The 25607-nt window shown below is 35.6% G+C and overlaps 1 protein-coding gene across 1 annotated transcript in view; it reads right to left on the reverse strand.

The window, feature by feature from the left end:
- The window catches only part of SKAP2 (src kinase associated phosphoprotein 2), a 121680-nt gene that overhangs the window by 26587 nt on the left and 69486 nt on the right, over positions 1-25607 (reverse strand). The window contains exons 5-9 of the mRNA XM_041411558.1: positions 23269-23346; positions 22465-22548; positions 13736-13860; positions 12769-12832; positions 12264-12368 (exon numbers count right to left, since the gene is read on the reverse strand). Coding sequence (XP_041267492.1) covers positions 12264-12368; positions 12769-12832; positions 13736-13860; positions 22465-22548; positions 23269-23346 — 456 coding nt within the window. The remainder of the gene's footprint in view (positions 1-12263; positions 12369-12768; positions 12833-13735; positions 13861-22464; positions 22549-23268; positions 23347-25607) is intronic.

A 25607-nucleotide genomic window follows, 5' to 3' on the forward strand; every position in this document is an offset into this window, starting at 1 on the left:
ACCCAACAATTTTGTATATTTTCCAAACACCTAAGCTGATAGTATGAAAGTGGCTGTTTCCAGGGCTTCACAAGACCCTTCAGATTTAAAAAAAAAAAAAACTGTCAAAATGGGAGGAAAAATATTCTCTGTCACCTGAATGACCAAACAGAATCTATTCACGGGGACAACTGAATAATCCACAGAGGTGCAGGCAATTCCCACTTCTAGTTATGAATATATTAAGATTTCATGAACTCAGCTTCCTGCTTGGAGTTGTCCTTGCAAATAAGCAATCTTCAGTCATGTTTTGAGTGACAGCTCAATTCAACTTGATGGCCACTTCCTTGCACTAGTCCAAACAACAAATAATCTAAAATCTCTGATTAAAACCAAATCAAATCAAACCAAACAGAACCTTCTCAATTTTTTTTATATACACTACATTCCTTTGTTTTTGGTTTTTTTCGGGTTTTTTTTTTTTGGGGGGGTAACATAGATGCAAAAGAATTAAGAGTTTTTCAATTCAAAGTTAAAGTAGGAAAAAAATTGCTAGTCTGACAGAACTAGGAGAAAGAGAAGCATGTCAAATCTCAGTTACACCAATACACCAATAGCAAGCTTTAGAGGAGAGGACATAGAAAAAAGGCAGAAAAAGCAGGAGTACCTACCAGGGAAGACTACTTAGAATGTCTAATTTTGGGATATTAACATTTATTTGACAAAATTGTCTAATTATTATTAATAAAATTCAATATAAATATGCCAAAGTGCAATGTGCACTGCATAGAAATAAGAGATGGGTTTTGCACTGACCTTTTTATTTCCTCATGAAGAAAGACCTGATAATAGTAATCCTTCTCAAGAGAAAAGATAAAGGTCATCACAAGCAAGTTCATCATGGATATGCACACAATGATTATAATGAAGAATAAATGAAATTATAGAGATCCACTTCCAGAAACTCATTCATTGATTTCCCGTTTTCATATTCACAGACACTTTGTATTTACAAATAAAGTCACGGTTTCAGGATTTTTTTGTCAGAAATCAAGTATAATTGATTGTCTAATCCTATATGCTGAGTAAACTGGTCAGAATATATTAAACTCAGAAATCAAAAAATTGTCTGATGGGCCATCAAAGAAGGTGAAAATTTCATAAGTGACTTCAAAATCTAGCTCAGTACAAATTCCTTAAGTCTTATTAGGTACTTTTTTAAATCTTACCTTTACTTTTTTGATCAAGATATTAGGTAACAACTTCCACACCTGAACAGAAGCATCTCTGAAGATAAAGTTTCATGCTAAATTTCAACAAAAGCACAATTTTGGCTCTACTTCTAAAATTGTTCCTAAAGCCTCAATTTTGGCATACCAAATTGAGGCCACCGGCATCCTGCATAAATCCATGCTTAAGCATTTAAAGAAATAATAAAATGTTTTATAACTCTACTCTTAACAGGTCTCAACAATGTAGAGGAAAATCTTTTGGGTTTTAATGTTTCTACATGCTCATCTAATTATTTGGCTGATGAACAAAAATGCTTCCTTCTCTGTTCCTCATCACCCCAGTAAAAAAAAAGTAGTTGCAATTATTGGACAGAATGCAAATTAGTTTCTCAAAGGGACAAAACAAACAACAATTTTTAAGTTTATTCCATGGTTTTATTGTAGGTTCATAGGAATCTGTGCTAGAGATTGCTGGTCTAAATACATGTGGCATGTACATAAGAATATTCTTCTAAATGTAATAAAGATTTATATGAATTCACTGCAACTAAAATAAATTTGTTTTTCTCTCAACCTGTAATAGCTCTTAGCTATGTAAATAATTTAAGTGTTCAACATGACATTTTATAAACCTTATTATTAAAATGTTTTGCTAAAATAAATGTGGTGGCTATTAAAATCTACATAGAAAGTATAAATAGTTCCCCATGTAAATACATTTAGCAATCAAATATTCAATTAACTAATCTATACTGTATAACTCTGTACTACAGTGTTATTTGACAGCCGTGTACAGCAGTTCTATTTCTCAAGCTTAAATTTATATGATAGAAAAAGTCTGTAAATGTCAAGTAAAGTTTCTCATAATCATTGATCAGCAGCAAGTCTTAAATTTAAAAGCCATTTCTGAAAACTACATATTCTTAATTATGACAAATGGGACTTGACATAAAATTTACATACATACAATTCATAAAGCATCTTGCTTAAACCACATAATATCCTATAATAATCTGCAAGGTTAATGTATTCAAATTTATAGTATGATTCCTGAACTTACTCAAAAAAGGGACAAAAGGCAAGGCATAGCTCATGTCAGCAAAATGAAACACAATACAGTTGTTGGCATGTTTCCACAAGCAAAGTCTGGCTCCCAGATGCTTCTCTTGTAACTCCTTTAAAAATGCTATACCAGGACATTTTTGCATTCCCTGTGTTGATCACTAACTGCACACGGACAAAAAATTCAGCAGTTTTCACCCTTTGGGTATTTTCAATGAAAATAACAAACCCACACTGCTGCTCCTTTGCACTGTTTATGGGCCAGGCCATTAAATGAAATTATGTCAACTACACTAAATCCTTTCTCTAACTGAAATGATGAAATGAAGTGAAAATGTTATTGCTATGGTTCACTAGTATCAGGTTAAATCAGAAATATGCAGAAAATTATACTTGCAATGCAGACTGTTTACAAGTACCACATTTGGGATAACAGTCCCATATTAATCTCTACAAATGCTATCCCATTCTTCAGTTCTCATACATTAGGTCCATACTGGCAGCTGCCACTCTGGATGTCAGATCTTACTAGCCCTACACACCACAAACCACAATGCACCTCAGAGAGAAGAGGTAGGACACTGGGATATGGCAATGATTCATATGCAGGAGATGATAACTGCTCCTCAGGCAGCTCCCCAGGTCTGTGTGGGATTGGCATGCAGTTGTATCACAAAAGAACCCACGGCTTCTGGAGCCCCAAGAATTCACTCCAAGGCGGTGCTTTCGGACTGCCAGAGACACAACACGGGCCCAGGTGCACTGTAAGAGCACTACTTGTATGTCTGAGATAGGCAGTTTATCCAGGAACTAGGTTTTATGACCTGTATGGAATGGTAACAAAATCATATCCATCTTGAACTTTTCTTTACTGAATTATCTGAAATTGCTGTTCAACATCTACTGATAGAAATGTGTCACTTCTTATCAGAGAATCACGCAATCATTTGGGTTGGGAGTAAACTCTAAGATCATCTCATTCCAACACCCATGCCATGGGCAGGGACAGGGATCAGATTCCTCAAAGCTGCGCACAACCCACCCTAACACACTTCCAGCGACATGGGGCATCTAAAACTTCTCAGGACAACCTGTTCCGCTGCCTCACCATCCTCACAGCAAAATACTTCTTCCCAATATTTACTCTAAATTTTTAAGGAAGTAATATTTGAGAGAGGTATGCAAACAAGATAAATTCAGTTAGTATATTTTAGGACAACGGAAGCACGACCCTCATGCTAGGATCCACAGGCTTTCCGGTAGATAATGCTTTCTTTTGAAAATGCAATTCCTCCCTTTAATCCCCAGTTCCGTGTTAAGATTCAAGGACAGGATAATTGTTACAGACTGCTAAGACAAAATGCTTCCACAATCCAAAGATAGAAGTATTAGAACATCTTCTTTAAGGATATTGTAAGTTCCAGAGATCCTAAACTAGTTTTTATGAAAACACAGAGTTTTTAGGTGGAGGAAAATAAGATATGCTAGGGAAAGTTAAGACCTCAAAAAAAAAAGACTGAAACAAAATATCCACTGGGACAACCACCCCCTTTCTGGATAAGACTGTCCTCCTGTCTTGCCATTTAACACAAATCTCACTGACTTGCCAAAAAGCTTTGTCTTGAGTCTCTTCTGACATTTTAAGAAAAGATTCTGTCCTTTGCTGCTGAAGCTTATCTGTGTGCCTGCACCCTGCACTTCCCTGGAGCATCCCTCTGTCACCTCTAGGGCACAACAGACTGCGACATCTTGTCCTGTCTGCCTGGTCCAATGTGTGGTCCAGGAGCTGGACCCTGCTGACCATTTTCCTTCCCTAGGAGCAACCATCCTGTTTCTTTCAAAAACTTATACCCAGCTCAGGGAGCAGCAGCCAAGATAAGGAAACAAGCAGCCTTTTCCTGTGTTACCTGCTTTATATACGTGTAAACTAAACGTGACATCTATTGCAAACACAGTACACTGCAACACATAAACAAATCAGATATGCATGCATACAGCCAGAAAAATTCACGAAGCTCTGGTTAATTGGTAGTATTTTCTTTGGTTAATTCCTCCATTTTGAGGAGAGTGGGAAGAAAAGTGAGTAGCAAACCTAAAGGAAAAGACATTTACAAAAGGATTTATGCTGATGCATTTCTTAAGGCTGAAAAATTAAATCAGATATTTGTATCTACAGCAACAGAATGATTAATTCAGCCTTTAGAGCCCACCTTGCTGGGTCTTATTTGAGAATTCAGTTGTACAAATTATGGCTCTTTAATAGCTACCTTGTGGAAACCAGAAAAGTTGAGAAGCAATAGCCTGAGGCACCATATAACCTCTGGTTGCTCGTTTCTCAAAAAACTCTATCTAATGGTTTTAATAGCCTGATATGCAGTCATTCATCACAAATTCAAAAAATTAAGGTTCTTTGATCTAGCTATATAGTATTTATCACATTTATATCCAAGCAGTCGAAGGGACCCAATACCTATTTCTGTTTTCATAAATATACATAATAAAATTGACATTTTACTTCGAACTTACTAAACTGCAGCAACTCCTCAAATTTATGCTTAATAAACAATCTCACATAAAAAGACATTTTCTCTCAATGTTTGCATTAAGTGTATTACACTGCTTCTTAATTAAACAAAAACAGTGCCACCATAGAAAACTTTGCTTTCAAAAGAAAATACTTTGGGTCCACAACCCATTGAAGACATTCAGGCATAACAAAGCTTTGTTCACATTTAACATGAAGCCAGCTGCCAGAAACAGAGTCAACACTGAAAAAACTATGATACAAATAAAATTACTTTGTGTGACATTTTTCTTGCCAGGATGACAAGTTTTTCTGAGACAGGATTCTGTCTCTTAATAATAAACAGTTTCTGTCACATACCGTTCACATCAGACTGGTTTTACAAATCAATAGAGTCATTGTTTAATGCTGGTACACTGAAAACAGAATCAAAATTACTGACCAGTACCTGCAATAAAACATCTTATTTCCATAAGTAAATTCATTTCAATAAGTTGTGAGCTAATTACTTTTTGAAGGAGTTCTTTAAACACAGAAAAGTATAATTAAAAATACTTCCATTTTTGATATGCCTTCTAATTTTAAGCAAGTAAGTTTTAAAATGCCCCTAGACAACAGTTTTTTTAGTGGTGTATTTTTTGTTGGCTTTGGTTTAGGTTTTAGGGTACTTTTCTTTTAAAGTCTGAAATACATAAATAAAATCCAACATTTGCTTACGTGAGACTTTGATAAACACAGCCTTTCCCACATGAACTTCTTCAATGTATTCTAACAGTTGACCACAACACCAGGAAAATCACTTCTATTTTTGCCACCTGTAAACTCTGAAATCTATGAAGCCTGAAACTATGAAGTTTCTTATGCAGTTCCAAGAGAGGAGAACAAATAGTTATCCTTAATAACTAACACACTTTCCCTTTATTGTAGATACTTTGAATCTGTCGTAATTGAATCAATCGTATTTGACTGCTTTGAATCTCACAAGTGACCAAATTTTTTGCAGTAGAGGTATATCACTGAATAAAACATAAATAAAGAACATTATTCTAAGAGCATGTATCAGTGGACAAACCTGCTCTGAGTCCAATCAGTCAATACACCTCTCATATGCAAATCATACTAAATATGAATACTCAGTTATTGTTCCACTTTTACTGGGCTCCTCACTTTTGCAGAAGTGTGTGTGATGAGGGAGCAGAGGGTGAATTGCACCATGGACAGTAGGCTTTCTGACAGCTATGGGCCACCTGTTGTTCACAGACCACTTTATATTCACTTTAAAAGAAATGCAGAAGAGCCTGTGAAACTTATTTTTCCTGCCACTTCCCACTCAATGGACATCTCATTCTTTTCATTTACACCAGATTGTCTTACCTCTTCTTCCATCACTGACACCCAACATCAATGGAAAGAAGGGCTCCCTCTTTAGATGTAGAATTACAGTAATTGAAGATAATGCCCAAGCTCTAGTCGCAGACAAAAGCTGAGGTCCAGGTATCAAGTTCCCAACCACCTTGTGGATGCAATGTCTTTAAATATTTTTCTGAATTCATAATTCATGTCTCTGTGAGCATTTAGTACTAGCTGAAGGATAACTTCAAGGCAAATATAAATCCCATAAGAGTATTGCCTCAAAACCCAGAGTGACAGAATTCTGACATGGCTCCATTTCATCAAAGCTGCTGGGATTCAACAATATCCAGTTAAAAGAGATTGTTTTTCAATCATTTCCATGTCTGACACCTAGCAGATTCCAAATCCCAGTTATCAAGAAAACGAAACAACACATCTTGGACCTAAAAAAAAAATTTCTTCCTTTATTACTCTCTACACTAAAACATAATTCACATCTACTTTTCACTGCTCTTGTATTATCTTTAATTGCTTTTGAATTACAGCTGAGTAAGCACCCTGTAGCATGCCCTTGTCCTTATTCTGGTACTCCACATATCAGCAAGATAGCATGTGCAAAAATACTCTATTTATACAATAATATATTGGCTAAACAAGTGAAAAATACTTCTTAAGAACTCTGAGATTCAATTATTGGAAAAAAATATTGTAGAATACTCACTGTTTTAAAAGGGAAAAAGTCCATTGCTGTGTTCTTTAAACTGAAAGGTGTTTTCACTGAAATTATTCAAAAAACTTTCAGAAATTACTTTGAAAACTTATCTTTAGTAATGTCCTAAAAATACTAATCTTACACACGTCTTTTCAACTTCAATTATTCCTGACCCCCCTTATATTTTATACTTTGAAATCATTTGCTAATTAAAAGCACTTAGAATTCTTTCTGTGAAAAAAAAAAAAATGATAGCACATCAGCATTATATACAACTTCTGGATGAGAACTAAAGAATTCCCTAACTACCAAAGGCAAGCAATAAACACCACAAGGAATTTGGACTATATGCCAAGATATGTAATATAATGACTTAGCAGCAATGATCACAGGTAATATCTCAGACTCCATAATCACCTGTGTCTCTGCTGACTTAAACCTACTCCTCTGGTTTGCAAGGACCAATTAACAGTTTCTTCTTTAAGCCTACTGGTTTTAGGAGCTGATTGTACCGGTGTAATGCACACCTGGAACTGCTTGGCACCAAACACTGCGTTTTGGCCCACATACCCTGACTGTGCTATAAGAAGCAAAGGTGTCCTGAAAAAGAATTTTCATTAACTCAGCGCTGTGAAATCTTCACTTCTAGTGTCAAGAAGTCTATATATATAACATTATATCTTAAGAAAACAAATATATGCCATGAGTGTTCATGACTGACAGATGAAACACACACTCAAACACCACTACATAATCATTACTTACTTCTGTCCAAGAAGAGGTAAATTGGAGAACATGTTCTTTTCCCTCCCCCTCCCTCATGCTCATGAAAAGGGTACCACATTGTAAAAGAAGTTGCTTCTTCAAAACTGTAGCAGTCCAGCAAGAAGAAAGAATGAAGATGGTATTGCTATGCTGCCTAACTGCAGCAGTTTACTGTTAGAAAAAAAATAAACCATGAAAGCGGCTTCAAGAGACAATCATTAGAAAGAAACAGGATGTTCATCCTCAGTCTTCATATTCAATGTCAGAAATGTTCTGCAACAACACCAATGTAATTTTTAAATTATTTTAAATGCTTTGTTTAAAATAAGTAAACAAATTGAAGTGTTTCTTTGCACAGCACACTTCTCATTGCATGAAAGTTAAGACATTTCTTACCTTTCCCTGAGCTCTGCCTTAGTTACAGAGTTTCCCTACCTAAGCTTCCAACTACACTGGAAAACAGAATTATTGTCCAGGTTTCCATTCCCATCATCCTGTGCTCAATCAGAAACTGAATCAATCCTCATGTTTAATTTACCGAAAACTAAGAACTGATACAAGCTGTATTGGCTGGAGATCACCACAGCACTGAATCTCGCCACCCTTACCTCTTTCTCACCTGAAAGTTCTCTGTGTTATGGGCAGGCTAAGAAGAGATGACACAAGGCCCCAGTGCCAGTCATGTGTCACATTACAATGCTTCAGGATTTCCAAATTTATTCACTCTGTAAGAGCTCTGTAAGGGAGTTTTACCTCCATGCAGAAAATAAGCACCACCAAAATAAGAATCAAAACTTATCTTTAGAATCATTTTAATGGAAATTATACTGCATACCATGGAAAGTATGCATTGCTATAATGCAAGTTTGTGAGGAGAAAGAGAACAAAAGAAAAAAGCCAACACAAAATTGGAAATTAAGATGTTACCTTTGATTAACACCTTTTTTTTTCTATTGCGCCAGAGTGTGGTAGACAGCACACAAACTGAGCTGAGTTTGAAGACAGGATTAAGGGGGAAGGCAGTAGTTGGCATTGCAGTTTTGGGTATGTGCTTCACAGAGATGTGAAACCACAGAAGACAATACTAAAGGCCCTCAAAACTATGTCACTGAAACCACAAGTTAATAAAAAAATTCTGTCTTCAAGGGCTGTAAAAGACGGGAACAACTTTAAAGCTGGCACATGTTCTGTTTTATGACAAGGACAACTCCATTGTTTAAAATCCCACTAAGCTAGAAACTCTATGCATCAACTTAGCTCCACCCAGAACACAGAGTTATTTAATTCTACAGTTTCAGAAGTTATGTTACAGCTTGCAACATTCAGCTGTGGACTACAAAATTATATATAGTGACTAAGGTAGAAAATAAACAGCTAATTAAGAAAAATGGTCCTTCACTAACAAAATTTTACATTTTGCTTAGCCAAGTTTTCCTCCATGATTTTATTAAAAATCAAAAAGACTAAAGCCTAGTTTGCTGAAGACAGTATAAAGATTTCTTTCCCTGAAGACTCTTCCAAGGGAAGTTTTACAACTTGGGAATTCTTTGAAAGTTCTGATGTTTTTTTGACTTTACCTGAAAAACCACAGTAAAACTGACTAATACTGAGAACCATGAAAATTATCCTTCCATGGTAAATATGAATTTGTATGGGCTATTAAAGAAGAAAGTGACTTAAGAGATCAAAAGATTAAATTTCATACATCTCTTTGTACCCCTCCCAACTATCAACCTGCCAGCAGACAGTACATGGTGTATACCACTGATATCTATGCTTTAGGCTAATAGTCTGTTGGCATTCTGGATACTGGTTTGAACCTATCCAGCTTCTGCCTGGAAAATTCATCTACACTGTCTCCTGTCACAAGCAGGAGAAAAAAAAATAGCTAAGCAATGAAATAGCTAGAGAATACCATGTCAGCCCTGATTACTACCACAATTCTCAAAATTTCCCAATTTTCAAAACCATACAAAAATTTCAATATCCTTTTTTTAATCCAAAAACTCTTTATTCAAATACTAAACCAAATGTTATCAAGTGAACTGGCTTAATTTTCTTCTGAAATGCTGGCAAAAAAGACTGGAAAACCAAAGAAATGCAAAATTTTACTTTCTTCAGAAAATGCAAATTATAACCAAATAAATGATAACACAGTACAATGAGCTGTGCACCTGAAATTCAATATTTAGAAAGCTAGTGGATCTGTGAAAATCCTTTAACAGGAATATGCTTTGAGGATAAAAACAAAGTGAAGCTAAATTTCTTCTCCCTCTTCACAAGGATCTAGCATGTTTGCCTTCTGCATTCCAGAGCTTAGCATAGCTTTGCAGCTGTACAAATAATTTTTTTCTGTTCTCTTAACAGGCATTCCAGATTTCTTATTTGTTCTCTATTATTATGCCAGGTAACAGCAGTGATAATGATGCTCCACCTTTGACCATGAAAGGAAGAAAGTGTAATTCACTTACCTGGGAAAATAGGAAGGACAGCCAAGTGTAATTAAATACAACCAATCAGGCCTAATTAAAGGAGATGAACCAAACTGGGGCGTACTCTTTTACCATCAAGTTTAGATGAACAGCTACACAAGAAACAAATAAGGCCTACTCCTGTGAGGTTGATCAACCAGCATTTCATCTAACACGCTTCAATATGATATGAATTAAGAAGAAAAGCACTGCTCTAAGGCCTAAGAGTCATAAGTCTGTAGTTCTATTTAAATAGATGATTATTAAAGCACATTTATGGAAAATAAAAGGACTAAATAATCACCTAAAATCTATTGCAAACTTATGCTTTATTTTTACTTAATTATGTCAACACATCGGAGTCAAAACTAAAAGCTCCACTGTAAGAAGTAAAATGATCTTTCCTGAGAAGTTCACAATTCAAATAGATGAGATGGAAAAAGTATGAGATAAAGGAAGATAATCTCTACTTGATAATATGAAAATGAATCACACTCCAAGATCACAGGGAAATAAATTAACTAAAAACTGAAACTAAATTTCTTGAACTACCCCTTCTTTGTGATGTTTTTACGTTTCAGGTTTAATAGCCACATTAAGAGATAACAGCTCCCAGAAAACTGTCATAAAAACGGGATGTAAGCGAAAATACTCTAAATTACTACAGAATCACACCAAGGCAGCAATTCACTGAAGACAGAGCTCAAAGCAAAGAACTCAAAGTTTATATTAACCAATGCCCTTCTCCCAGTAATTTAGGTGTTACTGCTCCAGATCTACTATTATGTGACATTCAAATGAACAGGTAAGGTAACTGAAGCTCAAAAGAAGAGCAATTTATCCCAGGATATATGTAGAGCTTCTTTAACAAAAGCATAAGCAAGCATACAAGACCACTTTCTGCAAGAGCCTCAGCATCCAAAAAGCACTGTAATGAGGTTTGGATGTATCTTGTAGCTATAAAATTAAGCCCAGTAAAGTAGTTTTTATATTCACTGCAGAGAGTCTTTCAGCATGCATGACACACTGCATGTCATTTCAGCAGAAAGTGCATTCTGTGTTGAAGTAATCTAGGTACAATTCAAAGATATGGAACAACCAGAAAAACCAGCTCCTAAAGATATATAAATTTACATTTTATAATTTTATGATATTCATTTTTCATGAGACACTTGTTTTTTTGCCCTTTATTCACTGAAATGACCTTAAATTGAAAATCAAGACAAAGTGTAAAATGTTCTTTTCTCCAGTGGTCAGGAAATTCTACCTAATAGATACAGAAAGTTAGTCAGCATCACATGAAACAACTAATTTTTCCTTTCAGATGATTCCTGATAATTGCACTGCTCCAAACAGCAAGGGGTACAGAACTCTATTTCATACAAAGTGATTATTAATTGTCGTATCCCTTGTTAACTAATGATAACTTTAAAATTGTTGGGTTTTTTTCACAGCTTCTTAAAATTTAATAAAGAACAGCAGCCTTTCTCCTAGTACTTGAATGTCTATAATCAGGAACTTTTGCCAAGCTCTTTTTCTTTTGTTTTCCCATCTGACAGATACAGTTGGACATTTAGAGGCATAATCATTCGACCACATTGGAAAGATCACAGTAAAAACTTTCTGTATCATCATAGCCATGCTGGAAAACATGAAACAGAACAGTGTCAACACTCATGTTGCTTTCCTTGCAGTTCATTTCCAGAGTCTTTTCAAACAAACACATTGCTTTCTTGCAGGATTGTAATACCACGTATTAGGCAGAATCTGGTAACATTTGGAACGATAGAGAACTTCTGCTTAATACAAATGCCAAAAAGAATACAGAAAAAAAAATAATGGGTATGTTCCTGGAAAAAGCTGTAAGCCTTTTCAAATTTTTAATTTAAAAAAATTGCATACCAGAAAATGTTAATGAGCTGAAGGTCCCCTGAGTTCACTTTTACACATTCTATGTTATTTTGATGCCCCTGCTAAAGAAAACTGTTCTCACTCAGAACTGAAGACATTTTCTTTTCAATGTCATAGCAAAATCTGAAATCTCAAAGTATCTTATTTGTCATGCTACTTTACTCACTTCCTTTAAGCCACTCAGAGTTATCAAACTAGAAGCAGAGAAGACAAAATGATCACAGGTCACACAGTTAGAAAGAATTCAACAATACCTTTAACTTCTTCATAAATGCTATCATCTGTTGGTTCACTGTTCGCTTGTCCAACATCATCATATTCCTCTTCCTCCTCCTCAGGAATAGCATTAGATCCTGTATCTATGTAACAGCAGTTTAAAAAGTTAACATCTAGTGGAAAAGAATGCCTAAGCAGAAATTTATGCAAAATGAAAACAATTCTTCCATGACCTGCTCCTTCCAGTACATTCTGCTGATTTTTTTTTTACACTGTTCAAGGGGTAAGAAAGAGTTTATATGAAGGAGCTTGTATAAGGGAGAGCTTTCAAGCTAAATAGTATTCTGGGAGAAAAGCAAAAATCTTGAAGAAAGAGAAAAGTCATATAAAAGCTGTAATAGAATTGAAAATTAGGCCTTGCTACTCAAAACTTGGACATGTGGGAATCCCACAGGTACTGACATGACAGATAAGTAAACAGACAGAACAACCGTCACTAAGCAGTATTGGCAATAAAGGCAACTGCTCTACAGGCTGGCTTACCTTGAATTACAAATTTGACTTGCTGTACCCATTCCTCTGCTTCTTTGGGAGTGGCAGCTGTAAACTATTAAATGCTTATTAATAACTACTAGCAGTAATGTCAAAAACACAACTACAATTTCATTAGCAATAAAGAGGGAATGTAACATTCCCATCACTTCCTCAAGAAACCATTAGCAATTCTTTTCATGTCTTCTGGTACTTTTCTTGCAAGGATGCTTCTTATAATGTACAGCTAATTTTGACAAATTTACGTAATTGAAGGAGAGGATGATGGATTTGAAACTCTGATCAGCAGCTGGCAGCTGTGCAGAAAAAAGCTGCTTCTCTTCATCAATGTCAAAGCCAGAACTGATGAACAAAATTTGCCCTTGACAATTAGAAGACACCCATGAATTTCTTTAGACTGCTGGGTACAGTTTTCTTAAAAATGTTCTTGTCAGACTCCAACACACTACCTGACAGCTTAATTAACTGGCTTTCAACCGCAATCTCAGATATTTAAAACTTATTAAACTTACATTCCATATTGATGTCTGGCTGATAGATCTCTGAATTGCACAGCTGATATGTGCCTTTTTGTAGGTTTTCCTTGAAAAGCCATGACCAATACAATATGTATTTAACCCTGATACATATTTTAACTTTTTTTTTACTATTTAATTCATCCAAGAAATCACACAGACACACTATACAATAGGTATTAAAATGCTAATATTGAAATGACCAATAGATAAAGATGATAGATTTCCTTGCTCTTGACCAAAAAGATAATATTTGAACATGTACATACATATGTTTAATCAGATTTTTTTTTCTAATATATGAATATACATTATATGCAAGCAAGGGTTTCCTTTTCTCATAAAGATATCAGTGACAGTTGTTTCACTGAAATGTTAATTCAGTAACTGGAATTGTAACAGCTTTGTCAATTAAATTTCAAGTCAACGTAAAAAAGTCCAACCTGATAAATGCGCTTATCTGGAGCAGAGATTTCAAAACAACAATCTTTCTTTGCATCCTTCCGAAGGCTATTATTCATTCTGATGGTGTAGCCCTCTAAGGCAAATTCACCTTTCTGTTGTTTGTCTGTTGGAGATAAAAAACAAAGTTAGAGCTTCATTTAAAACAGTGAATGTAAGTAGCTCAGCAGGTTATCGTTTATTCAGATTTTGTTTTCTATTTCATGAATTTTACAAAGAACACGGAGGTTTTTAGCAAAATGATTAAGTGATGCTTCTGGAGATAAAGCTTTATTTTAAGGGAAGATGTACCCAAAAGTACATCTTTTCTGTAGGATGCCTAAGGAATTCCACAGGGGGAGGTTTGCAGATGGTGGTCTTATTTAGTAAGAAGTGCGTGTTATGACACTTGTATCTAGGGAAAGCCAAGAACAGGAACTTGCAAGACACGTTTCCTATAAATCAGTGTCTCTTTCAGGTTCAGTAAACCAATGGGAAAACCTGTCTAGCTCAGAACTTGCTGAGCTGCCTCCTAAACTAACCACTTCACTCAAAAAATAAACCTCAAGCTTCTTTTTAAGCAATTGGAAAAGCTGCTTTTCACATTCTCCCACCCACTCCCAGATGAGCCTCCTTTCAACATGGCAAAAATACAGAATGAATTTTGTTATAAATTCAGGTGTGTGCATCTGTTCCAAAAGCATTTCTTGCAAAACAGCAAATGTTTAATTAGCTAATAAAAGTACCGAGCCCTACCACAGTTTATTAGGTACAGCCATGAGGTTGTTTTAAAGACAATTCTACTTTTCAAAGGTTCTGGTTTATAAAAGTATCACTTACAGCAGATCTGACTTCAAACACATTGCATGTTGTGCAAGCGGCACCTGTGCACTCCTTTTGAGCCCTTCAAACCAAATTCTACATCAGATTTTATGTGCTCTGGCATATTTTGGCAAATATTAAAAACAAACCAAAAACGAAAAAGTAATTAAGTTTTGCAATTTCTGCAGATCACAGTGCAGCATTCAAGTGAAGACTGGCATCATATTTCACATTTTGCACAGACAAACAAAGAACAAAGTGCAGTTGCATATCAAAAAAATGCCATTTAGTGTGGGGTTTTTTTACACAGAAGAGAAAAGCATTAATTAACAATAAGCACCAGGCACAGCAGCAAAACTATTTTAAGTATTGCTGAATAGAATTTAGGTGCAAATTGAGCATCCATTACTTATGCTTGTCAAAAAAAGGAGAAAACTTCTACGGTAGATAAAATAGAAAAACTATAGTTTTTAACAAATTTTTGTCACGTTTCTGGGAATTTAATAGGAAAGAAAATCTGTTTCCACTCCTGATAGGGTAAAAATTGGCTAACAAAGGCATGTGAACATACATGGACATAAGGGCAGACACCAGTCAAATACTCTCTTTAGTAATCTTATATGCACATAGACACATACTCTCTCTGTCTTTCCACCTTTTTATGAACTCTCACCCAGGACAAGCAAATACCCAATAAAACAATTATATGATAAAATATGAGGCACCATTCTGTTTTCACTTCTAGTCCCTTTCCCCACAGTAAGTTTTATTCTGTGTTAAATAAGTACTAATAATATATTATTAGTATTTTATATTTGCTCAATCCTCCACCTCTATTTCAAACAGCACACAAATGCAAAATTCATGAAACCACACCAAGGTAGATATTAGAAATAATAACTTCCAATAGGTTAACTAGGTTCCTTTTAATGAAATTCATTTCTGCCTAGGACTGTTATTGTTCCCTCCCTTGTGACCTCAGGGAGAAGATGAAGTGAAACACATTAATTTCTCACTCTCCCATGCTGGAGGTTTATCAAAAGCCTAGAAGATAGGAGCACGCAGGCAGAATAAACAAATACCAGGTTCAAAAGGTAAAAACATTTTGTCAAGATAAAAATGAGGCAAGTATTCAAATTTACTCTCTTGGATTATTTCTGAGACTGCTGCTCTGTGACATGGATGATCCCTTTTATGGTAATACACTTTTACAGAGCTAATCTCAAACGATCTTTGCACTGGTACTCGTTCTTTCAAAGAGCATTGCAGTTATACCACAAAGATGCTGTACTTTGGAAGGGGATGGTGCATGACATCCATATACCATTTGATTGTTTTTCTGTTTATACGGTTTTTGTCTTATCTCTCTGAACACACTATTTCAGTGCTAATGAAAATTACCTGTATACACCACCAAATATTTATATACATCCATCCTTTGCTATTACAGTCTTTCAATGACCATTATAGTAATAGACTAGACTTAGCAACGCTGCTTTTACTTCCAATTGTCTTAGCAGTAACCTCTGAATAAAGTCCAGTGCAGTGCAAATGAAGAAATTCTAAGACAATGAGGTACTTCACAGCCCTGATTCAGAACCTGTTAAAGTTGAAAGACGTAGTATGAATTCACACTCCCTGTGGCAGCAAGCCAGGATAAGAATCAGTATGTCCTAAGAAACGGCTCCACAAATACAGACTGGCAGAACACCGGTCAGCTATAGCTCAGCTGCCTGCTCTGATGGTGACAAACAAGGGAGGTCTACAAATGCCACTTGCTCTTGCAGAATACACCTTTTCCATTAGGACTGAAGACCAACTGAAAAGGATCAGACCATCGCCTGATCACCACGGAGCAAACCACGACCCACAGCAGCTGCTTGGCCAGGCAGAGCAGTCAGGTGCAGGCTTAAATGAAGCCTCCTGGGATCATCAGACTCAAAAATCACCTCGACTTCACTGCTTGGCACAGGCTTGCAGCTAAACGGGTTTGGACAGACCTGGGCTTTTGGTTTCAAGATGCTTTCTGAAGTTGGGGCCACAGCGACTCCTGTGAACTTTCACATTGCCAGTTAAATTGTTTATATCAGAAATATTTTCTGGAGACTGTGCTTTAGGGAGAATTAAAGAGTTTCTGATATTTAAAAGTTTTGAAGACTTAAGAGTTTACTTGGAAACTTAAAATTAGATGCTGTTAGTTTATATAGTGGGAGTCTTCAAGAAGCACATTTACATTACAGATACTTAACTTTTATTTTGAACCCCCAAATCAGAGCCAGAGTTTTGCTCAGGCAGGAATACAACAGCATATTTAGGAAGAACTATGAACATAGAACATATGCTGATGGAACACACTTCTCTGAAGAACAGTAAGATTTTTCTGCGTGTTATTTTCTCAAGAAAAAATTGTCACTCCAATTCAACAACAGAAAACCTTTAAGTTGTCCCAGAAAAACATAAAACAGAAATGCAAAAAGTGTCATATCAGTCTTGTAAAAATAAAAAGGACTGTGAACATCATCAAACATAACTTGTTCCACAATGAAGCCAAATCTCATTTCAGCATAAGCTGTCCTTTGCTCTCATATGCTCAACCTCCTCTCTCCCCAGCTTCCCATGTCAAGCACAGAAAAGAAAAATAAATCTGGGTCTGTGTAGATCATTTTGCATCAGAAATTTAAAATCATAAAAAGTATAGCAGAGGGGAGAGTCAGGAACTAAGTATTGAAAAAAAAAGTACACAGAAATTTAAGAGAAATAAATATGGGGGCTACATTTAACATAGAGAAAATTCAGATCTGAATAAAATTTAAAAGCCTTTAAACATTTCTCTCATATAAACTTCATTTTTCCTAAAAAGAGTTAAATGTTGTTAACAGAAACAGGGCTAATATTATATTGAGTAAAGGGAGTCTCAAGGGAAGCAGAGAAAAAGCGTTTTGAAGTAACCTTGCGTAACTAAGTCCATGGGAACATTTAAAACAAAGAAGGGTAAACCTTCAATGAGATCTTGAAATTACTGGGTTGTAAATTTGAGGCCTAAGGCGATGTGCTCATATTATTAGCACATGTAAAAAGAATTAGTGCATTCTGAAGAACAGAGAGGACTGGGATAGTAGAAAGGAAAGAAGTTACAGAGAAAGACACAAGGAACAAAGGCCAACAGAAAGATTTCAGAGAGTGATAAAGTATTTATAGATACTATTACAATCTATAATTTAACTCTCTTCATCTTGAAATTAGGAGCCGGTAAGGTTTTACAGTTTACATGGCTTCATGCTAAATGTAGTTTCACATACTTTTCCATGTGCAGGATGTCTGCTATCAAAAAATAGCTTAGTGTAAGTATCTCCAAAATGGTAATTCCTTTTCCAGCTTTTGGACAAATGCACACACAGAAGTTCTTCCCTTTAAGACAGCAGATCTAAAATGTAATCAACTTTTTTTCTTTTTTTTTCCCTTAATCTAGTCCTCTGAGAAATTGAAATTGTAAAATAATTAAGAAATGGAGGGAAGTGATTTAGGGCACTAAATTGTTTGTATTCTATTTGCTTATACCCAGTAGTTATTCTTTAAATAACGCATTATTAACAACAAGTGTGAGTCTTGAGGTCTGAATTTAATACTCTCACAGCAGAAGACCCAGTACACATTAGATAGATGCCTTTGATTGCCATCACCCTGCTACAACAAAGTCCTGTTGAGCATGCATAATTCCCTTTTCTGCCCAAATAGAAGTAGTTCACCACTGGAGAAATCCAAAACTAACATGTCCATGTTAAAACTAAAGAAATTGAAAAATAAAAAATAAACTCGGACTTTTCTAAAAGCCTCTGAATTATACCCCTCTTTAACATCATATTACTGGCGGGCAGGCAGATACCATTTTCAAGTTATAAAAATGAAAATAAATTTTTAGTGCCCATTAGCAGAGGAAAAATTACCATAATGTTATCAATTACTGTCTTGCTAAACATTTAGCTGATCTCTCCAGTTTGCTGAGACAGAAGGGCATATAACATTGTGGCCTAGTGAGAAAGAAGTAATGAAGCCATTAATTCAATCATTTATAAAGCAACAAATTAACTTTCCTTATTCACAGGCAGTTTGAGGTCTGAAAGGTTATCCATACCATCTCGGTGTCTGAGGACACAGGAACAGCCAGAGATCATATAGAAAAATGATAGGGAACCAGGGTACTCAATTCAGGGGGCAACTGCATGGAAGAAAAGAAAAGAGAGGACTATAAAAGATTTATAGAAGGAAAGACTATGAGAAGGAGCACCAGGCAAGCTTCTCAAAATCCCACCCAACTCTGACATTTGAACACAATCCTCCGTAATGTTGTGGGCCACGTGCTGGGAACTGATACCGCAGCACAGGCATAAATACACACGTGCTTCCCACAACACCTATTTTTGACACGTGATTAGCTCAAACCTTTAAGCCTTTTTTCTCTATCTACTCCATTTATCAGCGATCAAGAGACAAAATGCAGGTGATTCACTTAGACCCATCTATATAGCTGGGATAAATTACATTGTTTCACTACCCAACACTATAGCAAATGGAAGAGAAAGCAGGGAAAGGACATACACTGGCCTGCAGGCATCACAACTGTCAAAGAGATGCTTGGAGTTGTTTAGGTGAACACACACACAAACACACAGCCATTTACTGTATTTCACAGGGTTTATCTTGCACTATATACTTCTGGACCAGGTCTTACTTTGCCATCATTCAGCTTAGAGTAAATGATTCTGAAACTCTTCCTTACATGTTTGTGAGCTTTATACACTTTTACACTTCTTACTTTCCCAATGCAATAAGGAGAGAAGTTTAGTTAGAAGAACTAAAATTGTTTTGGAAACAACAAATCTATACAAATAATAAAAAGGCATCCTATAGCTTCATGTTAACCACTCAGTTACATTTCCACTGATACTTAAGCATGAAAATCAAACTTTGCTCAACAAAAGACACATCACTGCAGACACAAAATAGCTTTCACAGTTTATTCACCTATGGTCTGGTTTTAAAAACAGACACAATTCAAAACAAGCCAAGATGGATGCAGAAATCCTTGCTGCCTCTCAGCATTACATCCCCCAACACTAGAGGCTCTAGCAGAGTCAGGAACTAAGCATTGAAAAAAAAAAACTCCAAATGCACAATTTGTACAAAGCCACCAAATACACACTTCAGTGCTGTTCTAGAGTTGGTAAGAACATACTCTGAATTTCTACATGGTCCAAGTTATCTGGTCACAAGGGTCACAATAAAAGAATGAGGCCCCCGGCACAAGAGCATTCTACAGCAGGTACCACTGCTGGCCACAACAGTGGGAGTGAAAACAGTTGCAGTGAGTAAATGCCAGAGCTGCTCAGGATTGCCTCATCACACACCTCATCCATGCTGACACTCTGCAGCTGAACAGCGTGATGAACTGCAGCACGTACTCTCACAACCATTAGGGTGACAGCTCACTTTTGACAGCATACTAGCCTGCCATGGCTGGTGTCCAGTTTCTGCTCAATGACAGTGAGCTGCTTCTGCACTGCAACAGGCAATTTTATATACGATGGCATCACAGGCCTGAAGACAGTACCTCTGACCAGTCTAGAAAAACCTTTTTTTATGCAAAGGCAAGTTCAGGAGTGACTTAGTCATCCCATATTACAAGATTAAGTCAGTACACCATGCTTAACTAGTTTTTTTCTGCACTACAAGCACCAATCCGATGGAGGTAGGGCAGAAATTCATGCATCTGATTTGTTTGCTTCCTCTGTGAATCCCATGAATTACTGCTTGGAGTCCAACCATGCCATGCTCTCTACAACTACATGAAAGGAGGTTGTAATGAGGTGGGGGTGAGTCTCTTCCAAGTGACAGTACAAGAAGAAATAGCCTCAAGTTGCACCAAAGAAAGTTTAGATTGAGTATTAGACAATTTTTTTTCACTGAAAGAGTTGTCATGTATTGGAAGAGGCTATGCAGGGAAGTGGTGGAGCCACCATCCCTGGAGGTATTTACTACACATGGAAATGTGGCACTTAGGACAGGGTTTAGTGGTGGGCCTGGACGTGCTGCATTAATGGTTAGACTCTATCATATTGGAGGTCTTCCCCAACGTAAATGGTTCCGTGATTCAATACAGTTCCAATGGACCATGTGCTCCTCCCACGTCCTTAGGTTACGGATAGGAGGACCTTCCCCAAACAATCTGCAGCCTACAAAAGCTCTAAATGCATTAGCCAAAAAACCCCTCTCTATAGATTCATAAACAAGAGAGATCCTACAAAATATCACAGTTAATTCCTAACATAACACCAACTTTCTGAGTGCTAGGGAACGTATTTCCATGCATCTTAACTTCCAGTACAGGTATTAAAAATTGCAACACAGACTTGATAATCAGGTTGTTGGAAAAGAAAGGAAAAAAGAAAAAAAAAGGACAAAGACCAGGTGGGCAACATGCCTACCTTCTTAATACAAAGACCATATGCTAGAAAGCATAAATAATCATTAGCACAGCCAAAAGGAAAAGAATGTTTAAAAAAAAAATCAAGCATTTTTTTTTCTAAAAAAAGCAGATAAAAATACAAAGATATTATAATCAAGAACAATCTTTATGAACTAGCAATATCTTCTGAAAAAAATTGCTGTTTTTAAATTACTAGGCAATGTATAACTAAATATATATTCCAGATAATTTTCCAGAGAAAGAAATCAGTCAGTACTGACAAATCCAAATCAGTATCATGCCACATCTCCTCAAAATTTTTGAACAAAGATTTTTCATGTTTGTGAAGACTGATCAGCCTGTAAATCTCAAGAAAAGAGTATAGGAAAAAAAAAGCATCATTTAGCAGATATGCTGGCAAAACTGAAAAGAGGACATGATGGGAAACTAGCAAAATGAAAACCGGACTTACAATTAGACCCTTTATTTCTTGTGGTGTTAAAGAGAGGACAAGCTTAAATAAGTCAATATACCAAGGAAGGAAACAAACTGGAGTAAATTATATTAGTCTTTGAATAAAAAAAGCTGATATAAAAACTACCTGCAGTAATCTCAAAAATAAAAAGACAAACAAAAAAAAAGGAAAAAAAAAACTTCAATGGATGGTTTGTCCTGGAATGTTTTTTTGGGGGGTGGGGGAGAGGGAAGACATTATTGTACTTTAAAATTTACTGAGATATAATTATGTATCATTTTGTTTACCCTTAAACATCAAATGCACATGGCACAGAATTTAAATATGTTTTATTTTACTGTCAATTTCAAAAATTCAAAGTAATATTACATTTATGCTAGATTCTTTCCAAACTGGCCATTTAAATTCAAAAAGTCACCTTCAGAAGTTTGCTTTAGTTTCCATTGCTGACTTCAGATAAATACATTACTTAATTTCTAGCTTTTCCAGAGCATAAACTATTTAAAAAGAAACAAAGAACTCCACTATGCAGCTTTTAGATTAATATTTTCCTGGATAGAACCATCTCTAAGGAACTCGGAAGGTATAATTACTAGAGGATGTTTTCAAATTAACATCCTATTTGGAGAGAAAGAACATTTTCTGTCTAGCAAAACAGTTGAGTACCAGCACACTACCAAACTGAACAGCCAGCTGTTATTAGCAAACAAAGTAGCTTTAAAATAAACTTAATTTTTTTTTTTCCTCAGCTTCCCTGCCTTAAAAAACACTGACAGGTTCTGACGAATATTTACACATTTTAAAAATTCACAGCACTGTCCAAGAATTGTTTAAAAGAAAATAACTTTCTTTTAAAAGCTTCATTCCATTTCTTAAAATTACCTTTTATTCACAGTTTTCAATTCTAATAAATCTCTCATATCCTTTTGTGCATTAAAACATCATTGCTTTCATAATTGTTGTAAGTATACCTTTGTCGCTTCCATAGTAATAGAAGACTGTCTTGCTGATAGCACACCAACGTTTCTGCCATTCAAAGCCAAGAAAACTGTGGTCTGAAATTAATACAACACGTGTTATGTCAGTTTATGCCATTATTGAACAAAAATGTGTTACTTCTTTTCAAGGGTGAGGTAAGAGGGAGGAGGAGCTAGGAAAAGACATTAAGGAAAGGGAACTAAGGAAATGCATGGCACTGAGAAGAAAATTAGAAATAAAAATTGATGGTAAGAAAACAAATAAGAATTTGAAATCACATAAAGAGGGAGGTCATGTGTAACATTAAATATAAGGAAATAATGAACAACTTCCTAAATATTTCCTAGAGTTATCGCAGCATTAAGTGGGTATTAAAGTGACAATATAAGATTTATTGAATCAAGGTAAATATTGACTGAACCAAAGCTGAGATCAATATTTGCCCTCTTGAAGGAAAATAAATCTTGATGCTCACTGAAACATGAAGTCAACATATGGTATTTGTACATACGTTCCGAATGTTCTCTTCAAAAATATCTGAAAGTCTCTGAATTATGGCTGACTGGACTTTCACAGCATGATTGTGTTAGTAAATAAATAGGATTTTCTTGCAATACTACTATAGAAGCAGTTATGTGCTATGCTTCTTTTGCGATAATGCTTCAGCATTTCAGCTTCTTCTCATTTTATTTATCACTCCTGTATAAAGTTGTTCATGTGTACAGCATCAAATACAGACATACAGACTTCCCAGACATTAAATATGCACTAGCTTTCACAAAGATAACTAGGCTTACCTTTTCTACGTTTTTCCAGGTATCCAGCTTTCAGAACAAACTGAAGATCCTGAGCCGCAACAGGAGGAAACTGATTCCCTGAAAGAAAAACAAATTCTGTGAAGCACTGCTTTTCAAGAAAACTGCTATTAGAAGCATTAATAAAATTATGGATTTTACACTCTCAATATGCAAGAGCTACTGAAAAAAAGAATTCTAGTAACTATTATGCCAGATTATTTTAAGTAACTGAACCATCTACCTATCAATGTCAGAGCTGTTGCTGTAGTCCTCACCACTTGAGTACGGAAAAATATAGCTGCATAACATGCCTTGCAAGTCTCAGAAGGAAAAGTATGTAATTAAACAAAATACAGCAACTGTTTCGAACATAGTCTGTAAAGCAAGTTGGATAATGAAAGCGCTAAGTTTTCAAATATGCAAATAAGAGAATCGCAATCAAGAATCTCAATTGAACACAATTAAATCAGAAATGTGGGTTTTGATACCAGCTTCACACCAAAACACCTTGAAACAGCATACAAGGTGAAGACCCTCTATTACACATCTACAAAAAAAGAAACCAGATGAAGAGACAATAAAAGGTCCTGCCTGTTGCTGACAGATTTTGTCTAATTTGCAATATATGACACAAAACTAGTGCTGCCTATAGGATCTGTAAGGTGATAATGCACAAAGCAAAGACATTGTACAGAGGTCTAAAAACTGTTGACCTACAGACACTAATTTTAGACACCTTGTACAATATATCTGCATCTGCAAAATGGTGACTATAGCTCACTGTATTTTTTCCTTTTTCTCAACTGCTAATTCATAGGCGTGTAAGATTGACCAGCTGACCCTGCCTCATCTTAAACTACAACTTTAAATGTTAAAAATTGTGTCTTCCATCTTTCAACCTTTTCCTCCTAAAACAACAGAATGATGATTTAAACAGAACTCCTAGTATTAGGAACAAGAATATGTTAGATGTGTATCATATTTAATATTAATATAAATATCATACTGCTTACCCCAAGCAAAAAAGCAGAACAAAAGGTACTCCTGTGGTGCTGGTTTTAAGTGCATGTAAGAAACACAGTGAAGTTCCTACTACTTATTATTATCAAATATTCATAAGAGTCGCTGTAGGTAGGTGGCAAGTTTACCAGGCAGCCATTATTCATCAGAATAAATGTAATTTCATTACATTCCATCAATATAAACATACAGAAAAGGACTGATATTAGCAGACAAATGCTGTGCTAAAAACACCATTTTAAATTATGTAGTTTGGGCAAAAGATCAATGGTCTGACCTTGAACCAAGCACTGTCTCTGAAAGATTATGTCAATTTCCTGGATTTTTAGGTTGTTCCTTAAAATACTTTTTTTTTTTTTTAATTCAGTGTTCATAAATGAGTTGTTTTATGGTAGTTTTATTTAAATACAGTTATGACAGGAAAAAGACAAGAAAGAGATAGGAACATGCAGAGAATGCTAATTTTTAAAGCATGAAAATAGTCAAAATGAGAAGACATTCTTTAAATAATACAACTGGCTCTTTAGACTGCAAAATATTTTGACACCAAAAGACGGTAGATAAAATTTTACTTACATTGATATTTCCACTTATTTTTTTTAATTAATATTACTTTTTAAAGATTAGGAGTACACTGATTTCTATTTTAGCTTCCATGGAATCCTGACTATTGTGTTAAAAATACAAAAGCAAAATCAACAAGCATTTTAAAGTGTTCTGTCCTCCCCTTGCTTGGTAATATGCAATCACAGCCCAACATTAAATGGGAATTAAACACAAAGACACTTGATGGCTGGTATGTGATATGTTTAACAGTTACTTTAAAAGGTGATGTAATTATGGTATTATGAGTGAGGGAGGTGAAGAGTTTTTTTATTTTGTATAAATATTTTTACAAATATGGATCATGTGCTGCTTTATACTGGTCATTGGGAGGCATCAGTGTGCAACACTTAAAACTCTACCTCATCCAGTAGGGCTCATCTTAGAACAGTGCAACCCCACAGATGAGGAAGACATAAAACCTAAGTAAACATACAAACAAAAGCAGCTAAAAATTGTAAAATTTTACAATTTAAGCATTTCAACCGCCATTTAGACCTAACGTCACCCAATATTGTTTGCATCAGTTTGGGCTTTGATGAGGAAGCTCGGCCAGTGATCATTTAGTGAACAGTCAGATCAAATGGGACAACACAGTCCCACAGAAGCATCATACTTTAGGGATTCCCTAGTGCTCTTATTCTGTCATCTGAACTGACTACTTCATAGAATCAAAATTCCACTCTCAATTTTGCTACTTCTGCTGAGACAAGTCA

This window comes from Onychostruthus taczanowskii, unplaced genomic scaffold, assembly GCF_017590055.1.
Source record: "Onychostruthus taczanowskii isolate IOZ18803 unplaced genomic scaffold, ASM1759005v1 scaffold36, whole genome shotgun sequence".
NCBI lineage: Eukaryota > Metazoa > Chordata > Aves > Passeriformes > Passeridae > Onychostruthus > Onychostruthus taczanowskii.